Consider the following 11,138-nt stretch of genomic DNA (forward strand, 5'->3'; position numbering starts at 1 on the left):
GGCTGTTATACCCTACCGTAACAAAATGGTCAGATCTCGAAAAAATTTCAAACTAGTGTCAGATTTCGATAGGTTTGGAAAAGGGGTCAAAACACGAAATTTAGCCTCGGCGGGCAGCCTCGCCTCACGGCGGAGTGGTGGGAGGACTGCTCGACGCCCTGGAGCACACGTGGGGCGGCCGGAGCAGCGTCCAGCGGCATGCTTCTGCCAACGAGCGATGGCAACGTGGAGCAGCGGCGGTGGCAAGACGGTCGTCTTCAGACTGTAATGTGCGGTGGACGGAGGCACGCATCGCTGGGAAGACGTGCATGTTGGCCGGCACGGGCAGTGGCGTCCTGGCATTCGCAGTGCCGACGTGCACCGGTGGCGATGGAGCCGTACGTTGCTTCGTCTGTGCAACGTGTCCGTGACTCCGCCATGGAGTAGAACGACAAAGGCAGCAAAGCTAGTCAGCACGGCCATGTCAATGGGGATGCCATGCAGACAGAGCCGTCGGATTGAGCTGCGCACTGGCAGTCTGGCAAAGCACTGCCGGTCACCGCCTCCATGGATGCAAAGCTAGGGGCAAATTAAATCCGAAGATCGTAACAAGCCCAATGTGAGCAAATGTGAGAAATTCAGTATCGATACAAGTTATTACATCCGCCACGGGGGCTATAATACAACTGTACAAGAGTATCATCGAATCCGACATGAATGCAGAATTATTCAGCTATACAGCTTATCCGAGAATTCTGGAATCAGATCATTTTGGTACAATGGTGCCATTTTCTACAATACATTTACAGTGTCAATTTCTCCATGATTCAGGGAAGCATGCACGTAGTTTCAAGGAGCATGGAGGCAAGCAAATATTTACCTATTTTTCTTCAAATTTACAGAGCAGTGCCTTCCCCAGACACCCAAATCCTCATGCTCCGATGCTGAAGATGAACATCAGGCACTCGTGGAGCGCGAAATCAGGTTTTCTCCTCCACGGAATTGAAGTAATCCTGGAGCCACCTGACATGAACCTCCAGCCCGGCCTCTCGGAGGCTGTTGAGGACGATCATGTACAGCCGCCTGTCCAGCTTGGTGCCCTGCAGCTTCATGTCCCTCAGCAGCTGGATGAGGTCGTTGAACCGGCTGGTCTTGCAGAACACCCCCACCATGAGGCCGGCCAGGGTCTTGTCCACCGTCCCTCCCGTCTCCCTGAACTCCTGGTAGTAGTCCATGCACCGGTCCAGCTCCCCCGACCGGTTGAACGCGCCGACGATGGCCGTGTAGCTCACCCGGTCGGGCTGCACCTTGCGCCGCATCATCTCCTTCCAGATCTTCTCGGCCTGCCTCGAGTCCCCGAGCTTGCCGCGCATGTCCAGGAGCGAGTTGTACACCCACACGTTGGGCTCGCACCCCTTCTGCTTCATCAGCGCCAGCAGCCTGGTGGCGTCCGACGCCCTCCTGATCTGCCCGTACATGGAGATCATGTTGCCGTACGCCACCACGCACTTGTCGAAGCCCCGGTCGATCATCTCCGAGAAGACGGACTCCGCCCTGTCGCTCCGCCCCAGCCGGCAGTACACGTTGATCGCCGACGCGTAGGTGACCTGCCCGGGCTCGCATCCCATGGCCACCAGCTTGTCATACGCTCTGATGGCTGGCTTCAGGCCTCTCCTCTTCACGAAGCCGTTGACGACCGTGGAGAGGACGCAGTCGGTGACCCTCAGGCCGATCTCCCTCATGTCCTTGGCCACGCCGAGCGTGTCCTCCAGTAGCCCGGTCTCGACTTGCATGATGATCACCTTCAGGAACATGTCTGGATCTCGCAGCATCCCCTTCTTCCATGCCTCGTGGTACACGTCCTCCGACGACGCCGTCTCCCGGGCGTCCGCCAGAGAGCCGATGACCGTGGAGTAGATCGCGGCGTCCGGCGAGATGCCGTCCGCCTCCATCTCCCGCAGGCACTTGAGCGCGTCCAGGGCTCTGCCTGCCCGCCCCAGCGCGTCGCAGGCGATGGTGTACGTCTCGAGGCAGGTCTCGGAGGGGTACCATTTCCGAGACCTGTACTGCTTGAACAGCGAGGCCACCGCGTCCGGCTCGCCCAGCGCCCCGAACGCCGCCATCACGGCGCGGTAGGCGTCGGCGTTCACCGACAGGCAGGCCGCCTTCATCCGCTCGTACAGCAGCACCGTGCTCCGGTACATGTGCAGCTTGTTGTACGCCTGCAGCGCGGAGCTGAAGCACACGGCGGCGGCCGGGCCCTTCTTCCCTTCGAGGACCCCGAGCACCACGTCGGCGAGGCCGAACTTCCTCGCCTTGACGCAGGTCGCGACGAGCCGCGCGCACGTCCGTCTCTCCGGGAGCACACCATAGGCCATGAAATCTTGGACCAGGTGCTCCAGCGAGCTCCACTGCTTGGACCGGAGCAGCTGGACGGTGAGCGCATTCATCGTCTTCTTGTCCGGCCGGAACTCGGGCTGCTGCAGAGCCCTCCGGTAGCACTCGAAGGCGAGCGGCTCGGTCTGCCGGTCGCTGCAGAGGCCCCGGATGAACTTGTTGGAGATGCCGAGCTTCGCAGCGTCGGGAAGCGTAGACACCGGCGCCGCCTTGGCCGGCGCCGGAGCAGAAAAAACATGGAGCTCGCCGGGCAAGTTCTTGGGCTCAAGAACGGGGGAGGCGCAGGAGCGGGAGCAGTGCAGGACGAAGGACGCAAGCTGCCGCTTGATCGTGCAGAGGGAGGTGTTGGGCGACGATCTTCTCGACGGATGGAGAGGGGGGAGGGGAGGCCAGTCGGAGTAGCATTTGGCCATGATTCGCGATGGGAACTGGAGGCTGGGAATGGAAGAACCACGCTGTTCGGGACGAAGGCACCTTATCCTGCCATGGAGGAGATTCCGTCGCGCTGGTTTTTACGGGCATCTGCTGGTGGAAACTGTCTGATTCCGACGGCTGGGATCTGGCCACGTGGGTTCTCGTAGAAATCTCAGGAAATCCATGACGTGGAGGTCCAGTTACCCGGCAAGTGAAAGCAGCTCAGATTTTGGGGCAAACGGGGGAAGCCACGGCCTCATTTGGTCGTGACTGGAGGGGCTTGGTCCACGTAGCTCGTGCCCGGTGGACAGCCACCAGTTAACTTGTGATGCTACATGTCTGAAGTGTTGGCAGGCGAAATTGGGGTCCAAGACATCATGAAAGCTGCCAACAGATTGTCCAAGGCAAAATTGGACTTGTGGTGTGGTACTTGACTTCTTTTCGGTGAAAACATCACAAATGCTAAGGCACTTACGAGAGCCACGAGATCCTGCCCATGTTCTGGCGACCCAACAGCCAGATTAAGTTCAAACATGCAATTTTCATCAATATATAGGGTTTTTTTTCCGCTTCATTGTTGGGTTCCATTGATGGGATTCAATAATTTGCTTCCCCATTTCGCACACGCAAAAAACGTCCGTCGTATAATGTAGGAATAAATAATAAACTGATTCATTTGATATTTTGTGAGAGCCGTGTCACCTTGGAAAGTGGAGTGAATATGCACAGGTGTGGATGGTGTGGCTTAGCTTGGTTGTTGTTGAAGAACAATTTTAGTTGTCGCTACACACTGGCAGAGGCAGGGGGACCGACAGTGGTCGTGCCCTCCTCCCACCCCCACTCCTCAAGCTCTCAGAAAATACACCTATGTATGCTCCTAATTCTCTATCTGTCCGAGAAAATTAGCTAGATCTAGGTGATTTATCCCCTCCTAACATTATATGACACGTTTAGCTCTATCTATGTTGAGGTTTTGGCTCCGCCACTTCTGCCACACATAGTATGATGTGCTCGCAGGGGGCATCATGAAATCGAAGGGCACATCTGAGATGGTGGCGTAGGTCAAGAGAATAATCTTAATGTCATTGTTATGCCACTCAGCGCCCATAGTGAAGAAGCTCATACTCCTCATCAACGTGGTTATGTACATTATACTTCCAATGGAAGATTCACAAGCCCCCCACCTCCGTGTCACCTCTCCCCTGGTGACTCCGGGGTTGTGGGAGTGTGCTATCTTCTCCTGCCCCTCCTTCCCGAATCATTGCTGCTACCCACGCGTCCACTGGTGAATCTCAACTAGGTGCCAAGGATGATGGATGTGCAGCATGATGGAGCCGCTTATTGGGACTCTAGAAGCACCGTGCCCCGGCTTTGTTTTATGCCCCCTTGCCGCCACCGTGCGTTGAGTCTTCCCGGACTCATCCCCCCCCCCTCACCGACACATCCCCTTTCAGTTCCAACTTCTTAAGACAATTGCCAACCCTTATCGGTGAGGACGAGCACATAAGAGACACGATTCCCCTCTAGGTAAACAATTACTCGATCCGTTTACAAGTAACCATTTTATGAAACCATCTTAAGACAATTATCAAGCATTAACTCTTTTACACTCAAGATTCTTATAAATGCACGGGTTAAGAATTCTCATTTCTTTTTTCAAGACCAACACTCTTGCTTCCATTAATATAAGTGATTAACAAGTGAAAAATATAAAAGGGAAAATTTCATCAACAATTTACCCTAAAAGATATAAGTGAACCTCAGCAATTAAATATAAGCAATACCATGCAAACGCCCCCTCTCTCTCTCTCATTACATTATTGTCTTTTATTTTTAGAATAATTGAAAAAAATGAATCTCCAAAAAAAATACACAGACTATGATAGTAAATAAGAAACGTACCTCAAGAAGATCATACTAGTTGAGGAAGAGGGGGATGTGGGGACATCCGCAAGTTTAAGACTTTTGACCTCCTTGGTTTCAAGGGGATGCAGGACTACCCCAAACTTAAAAGTCATCTTGGTCCTTCTTTTCCTATCATCTTTATGTCTTCCTTAAACCAAAAAAAGGTTGCATGAAGCGATTAGCTGTCCAAAGTAACAATAATCAAAACATGGAAGGGTCGTCTAAAGATAATATGACAGGGCTTCGCCTCGGATAATGAATAGGGCTATGTGGCGATGGCAAAACTAATGATCTCTAGATAGTTTGGGTGTTAGTAGGAATATATATAGGAGTTGCACCTAAAGGGAGCATCAATATTCGGTACGTGACCATTGGTCCCTCACAGAAGCCCATGAAGCCTATCCCCCGGTATGCCTTCTTTCCAAGGTATCTCCCGTCAACATCTTATCTTCGCCTAATTTCTTGTAGATCTTTTGGAGTTCAAAAATGTTTATGAATTCATCGACATAAAAAACAATGTTGTTCGTCTACAATTTTAGCAGGATAGTCCAAAAAATATAGAATTCCTAAATGATAGCAATTATGTAATTAAACTTCAAAAATTAATAAATACATTTTGGACATGTCACGCGTGTTGAACTTCGTGAGATGGAGCTGGGATTTCTGGGCGAAATCTCAATGATGGTGTCACCCGGGGTGAGGTTTTTCTCCCTAGTTGTTTCGTAAAGGAACCCACATGTGTTCGGCTGGGGTTACCGGTTTAGCTTTGAGTGAAAGCCATACTTTGATTTATGTTAGTGCCGGTCATAGTGACGCAAGCGGGTCTCTCTCTCTCTCTCTCTCTCTCTCTCTCTTGCAAAAGCATCTCTGTGGAGCCCCAACCACCATGTTACATCCGGCTAGGTCCCCTCTCTCTCTCATGCACGAAAGCATCTCTGTCACGTCCAACATAGGTGACTTTTGTGAGTCGTGGTCTCTATGAGTTGCTCTTTGAATTCGTGTTAAGCTAAGTACTATTGTCTACCTAGCCACAAAAAAGAACAACACCATCTTAGGGATTTTCATGTTGGAGGTGAGGTCTCAATTAGTTGAAGTCCTTCGATGGCGTTCCAGGTTCACATCACCTTGAAGTGTTCCCGAGTTTACCCATATGGGATGACTATGGAATAGGAGTCTAAGACGAGGTGCAATGGCTATCTTGGAGGAATATTGTCGTTGGGTTGCGTCTGTGGCTCTTAGTGTTGAGATTTGACCTAGGTTGTCCGGTGGCCAATGACGATAGTGGGGACTTTCCTACTTATGCAAGGTGTAGACTGAGCAAAGTAAATGAGTGTGATATTTCTATTTCTAGTCTCAACAATGGGAATCCTTCGGTTGATCCAGCAACACTCCTTCTTGGTCTTCTCAGTTTGTTCCGGTGGTAGGTATAAATTTTGGTTAGTAGTCACTAGCATAGCTCGTTTCTAGTTCTCTTCTTACGCACCTTGTTCTTTCTTGTGTGTGCGCACGAGCATATGTGTCATGTGCTACATATATGCTCAGCGTATTTGAGTCAAAAAATTAACTTCGGGTGAATGAAGTAAAAGATCTAACACCATTTAGAATAAAGAAAATAATGAATTTAAAGATCATTTGGAGTAATTTATGGCAGCCAATCAAGCATCGGAGAAAAACCGGGGTGATTCTAAGGTGATATATGGAAGGAGGAGAGGAATAAGTAGTCCTTCCTTCGACAAAAATGGCAACGGTGGTCGTGACGGCAAAAGCTGAAGCTGACGAGGAGGAGAAGGCTGACACAATGTGAGGTGGAGCGGTAGTGGTGAGAGCTGGCACCTAAGATGAGGTGTTCTCTGTTGGGGAATGTAGCATGCAATTTCAAAAAAAATCCTACGATCACGCAAGATCTATCTAGGAGATGCATAGCAACGATACGGGGAGAGTGAGTCCACGTACCCGTAGACCGAACGCAGAAGCGTTAGGTTAACGCGGTTGATGTAGTCGAACGTCTTCACGATCCAACCAATCTAAGTGCTGAATGTACGGCACCTTCGTGTTCAGCACACGTTTAGCTCGATGACGTCCCTCGAGCTCTTGATCCAGTAGAGGGTCGAGGGAGAGTTCCAATAGCACGATGGCGTGTTGACGGTGATGGTGATGTGATCCGCGCAGGTCTTCGCCTAAGCACTACGACGCTATGGCCGGAGGAGTAAACTATTGAGGGGGCACCGCACACGGCTAAGAAACAACCTTTGTGTCTTTGGGGTGCCACTCTGCCCACGTATATAAAGGAGGGGGAGGAGGAGGCTGCCCAAGAGGGGCGCGCCAAGGGGGGAGTCCTACTTGGACTCCTAGTCCAAGTAGGATTCGCCCCCTGTCGGTGTCAAAACCGGTGGATCTCGGATAGGGGGTCCCGAACTGTGCGTCTAAGGCGGATGGTAACAGGAGGCAGGGGACACGATGTTTACCCAGGTTCGGACCCTCTTGATGGAGGTAAAACCCTACGTCCTGCTTGATTATTCTTGATAATATGAGTAGTACAAGAGTTGATCTACCACGAGATCAGAGATGCTAAACCCTAGAAGCTAGCCTATGGTATCATTGTATGTTGTCCTACGGACTAAAACCCTCCGACTTATATAGGCACCGGAGGAGGCTAGGGTTACAAAAGGTCAGTTACAAAGGAGGAGATATGCATATCCGTATTGCCTAGCTTGCCTTCCACGCCAAGTAGAGTCCCATCCGGACTCGGGACGAAGTCTTCAATCTCGTATCATCATAGTCCAACAGTCCAGCCAAAGGATATAGTCCGGCTGTCCAGAGACCCCCTAATCCAGGACTCCCTCAGTATCCCCTGAACCAGGCTTCAATGACGATGAGTCCGGCGCGCAGTGTTGTCTTCGGCATTGCAAGGCGGGTTCCTCCTCCGAATACACCACGGAAGAGTTTGAATACAAGGATAGTGTCCGACCCTGCAAAATAAGTTCCACATACCACCGTAGAGAGAATAATATTTCCACAAATCTAATATGTTGACACTTTTTGGTAGCATGACATCATGCCACGGCCCGGTAATTATTTGAACCGTTTTTGTTTAACCAGCCCCGCACATAATGCGAGGCGGTTTCTTGACACGTCTTGTCAAAGCAGAGATCGTTTTCCCCTTATCACGGGATTCTCATCAATACAAACATGTGTAACCCAACCGTGCCTATTGGTATGACTCCTAGATCTTAGGTAAGTCTCGAACGACCACGAGGAGGACGCCTGATATTCATCCCCTTTATATTTGGACAAGGCTTTTTCTTTTTTCCCTCCCGTGCTCAATCAAATCCTTCCCCCGCCTCGAGTTCTAACACCCAAAGCCCAGGTCAAGTGCTTCGGACCTTCAATCATGTCTGATCCAGCCTTCAAGGCCGGTGTATGCCTTCCTCCATCATGGAGGAGGACATCAAGAAGTTGAGGGAGGCCAAATATCTGACCGCCGAAATTTCGCATAGGCTGCCCGCCCGAGGGCAGGTCGTCCCTACTCCGGAACCCAACGAGAGCGTTGTGTTCGTCTCCCACTTCCTCCGAGGACTAGGCCTCGCTCTGGATCCCTTTGTTAGGGGTCTTATGTTCTATTACGGGCTGTATTTTCACGATCTGGCCCCGGATTCCCTTCTTCACATCTCATCATTTATTGCCGTTTGTGAGGCCTTCCTCCGCATTACCCCTCACTTCGGCCTGTGGCTCAAGACCTTCGATGTGAAGCCGAAGATGGTCGAGGCGCAGTACGCAGCGTGCGAAGGTGCTTTAATAAGCAAAATTGCTGACGCTCCATGGCCAAAGGGTTCCTTTCCAGAGGTGTTCGGACTGTGGCAACGGGAGTGGTTTTACATCACAGCTCCCCGAAGTGCCAAGTGGGTAGCTGCCCCCACCTTTCGCTCGGGCCCTCTGATACGTCTCCATCGTATCTACTTTTCCAAACACTTTTGCCCTTGTTTTGGACTCTAACTTGTATGATTTGAATGGAACTAACCCGGACTGACGCTGTTTTCAGTAGAATTGCCATGGTGTTGTTTTATGTGCAGAAAACAAATATTCTCGGAATGACCTGAAACTCCACGGAACATCTTAGAAAAAATAATAAAAAATCCTCGCCAAAGATGAAGACCAAGGGGCCCACACCCTATCCACGAGGGTGGTGGGGGGGGGCGCCCCCCTCTAGGGCGCGCCCCCTACCTCGTGGGCCCCCTGGATGTCCTCCGACGCCAACTCCAACTCTATATATTTTCTTTCGGAGAGCAAAAAATCAGAGAGAAAAAATCATCATGTTTTACGATACGGAGCCGCCGCCAAGCCCTAAAACCTCTCGGGAGGGCTGATCTGGAGTCCGTTCGGGGCTCCGGAGAGGGGGATTCGTCGCTGTCATCATCATCAACCATCCTCCATCACCAATTTCATGATGCTCACCGCCGTGCATGAGTAATTCCATCGTAGGCTTGCTGGACGGTGATGGGTTGGATGAGATTTATCATGTAATCGAGTTAGTTTTGTTAGGGTTTGATCCCTAGTATCCATTATGTTCTGAGATTGATGTTGCTATGACTTTGCTATGCTTAATGCTTGTCACTAGGGCCCGAGTGCCATGATTTCAGATCTGAACCTATTATGTTTTCATGAATATATGTGAGTTCTTGATCCTATCTTGCAAGTCTATAGTCACCTACTATGTGTTATGATCCGGCAACCCCGAAGTGACAATAATCGGGACCACTCCCGGTGATGACCATAGTTTGAGGAGTTCATGTATTCACTATGTGCTAATGCTTTGTTCTGGTTCTCTATTAAAAGGAGGCCTTAATATCCCTTAGTTTCAAATAGGACCCCGCTGCCACGGGAGGGTAGGACAAAAGATGTCATGCAAGTTCTTTTCCATAAGCACGTATGACTATATACGGAATACATGCCTACGTTACATTGATGAATTGGAGCTAGTTCTGTGTCACCTTATGTTATGACTGATACATGATGAACCGCATCCGGCATAATTATCCATCACTGATCCGGTGCCTACGAGTTTTCCATATACTGGTTCTCGCTTATTTACTTTCCCGCTGCTACTGTTACAATCACTACAAAATACCAAAAACATTACTTTTGCTGTCTTTACTTTTGTTGCCGCTACCACCACTATCATATTACTTTGCTACTAAACACTTTGCTGCAGATACTAAGTTTCCCGGTGTGGTTGAATTGACAACTCAACTGCTAATACTTGAGAATATTCTTTGGCTCCCCTTGTGTTGAATCAATAAATTTGGGTTGAATACTCTACCCTCGAAAGCTGTTGTGATCCCCTATACTTGTGGGTTATCAAGACTAATTTCTGGCGCCGTTGCCAGGGAGCATAGCTCTATTCTTTGAGTCACTTGGGATTTATATCTGCTGGACACTATGAAGAACTTGAAAGACGCTAAGACAACAATTTATCCCTCAACTACGAGGGGAGGTTAGGAACTGCCATCTAGCTCTGCACTTGATTCACCTTCTGTTATGAGTAGGCTAGCGACACCTAAACCTGCTTCTACTATTCGTTCTGATATGTCACATGTTATTGATGATGCCACTTATGCTATGCATGATACTTATGATGAAACTGCTTCTATGCCTGATACTACTGTGCCCCTTGGTGAATTTCTTGATGAACAAATTGCTAGGGCTAGAGAAAAAGAAATTATTGAATCTGAATACGATGATGATAGTGATGATGAAAATATGCCTGTTATCCCTGAGGTTATCTTTTTTTGATATGGAATCTTCTGCCGCTTTTTAGCTTGGAGGGATAGATATGAGCCTAAGAGGTTATTAGTTAAATGGAACAAAGAATCACTTAGAGATAAAATGAAACCCGACCCTGCTTTTGCTACTTCACCTATATGTGTTCCTGATAAGGATTATGAATTCTCTATTGATCCTGATATAATTACTTTGGTTGAATCTGATCCATTTTATGGCTATGAATCTGAAATTGTTGTGGCACATCTTACTAAGTTAAATGATATAGCCGCCCTGTTTACTAATGATGAGAGATCGCGTTACTTTTATATACTCAAAATATTTCCGTTCTCATTAAAGGGTGATGCTAAGATATGGTTTAATTCTCTTGATCCTGGTTGTGTGCGTAGTCCTCAGGATATGATTTATTACTTCTCTGCTAAATATTTCCCTGCTCATAAGAAACAAGCTGCTTTGAGGGAAATATACAACTTTGTGCAAATTAAAGAAGAGAGTCTCCCACAAGCTTGGGGGAGGCTTCTCAAGTTACTTAATGCTTTGCCTGATCATCCTCTTAAGAAACCTGAAATACTTGATATCTTTTATAATGGACTAACCGATGCTTCCAGAGATTACCTGAATAGTTGTGTTGGTTCTCTTTTCAGGGAAAGAACACCAGATGAAGC

General features: G+C 49.0%; 1 protein-coding gene across 1 annotated transcript; it reads right to left on the reverse strand.

Annotated features, from left to right (window-relative positions):
- Positions 1-578: 578 nt before the first annotated feature.
- On the reverse strand, positions 579-3,003 carry LOC123189982 (pentatricopeptide repeat-containing protein At5g13770, chloroplastic). The gene has a single exon (XM_044602522.1). It carries the CDS (start codon positions 2,787-2,789, stop codon positions 960-962), a length of 1,830 nt encoding a protein of 609 aa, XP_044458457.1. The 5' UTR covers positions 2,790-3,003; the 3' UTR covers positions 579-959.
- Positions 3,004-11,138: the final 8,135 nt, after the last annotated feature.

Source organism: Triticum aestivum, chromosome 2A (genome assembly GCF_018294505.1).
Source record: "Triticum aestivum cultivar Chinese Spring chromosome 2A, IWGSC CS RefSeq v2.1, whole genome shotgun sequence".
NCBI classification, from domain to species: Eukaryota; Viridiplantae; Streptophyta; class Magnoliopsida; order Poales; family Poaceae; genus Triticum; species Triticum aestivum.

Coding starts and splice junctions, on each gene's coding strand:
- LOC123189982 (XM_044602522.1), bottom strand. CDS start 2,789: ATGGCCAAATGCTACTCCGACTGGCCTCCCCTCCCCCCTCTCCATCCG.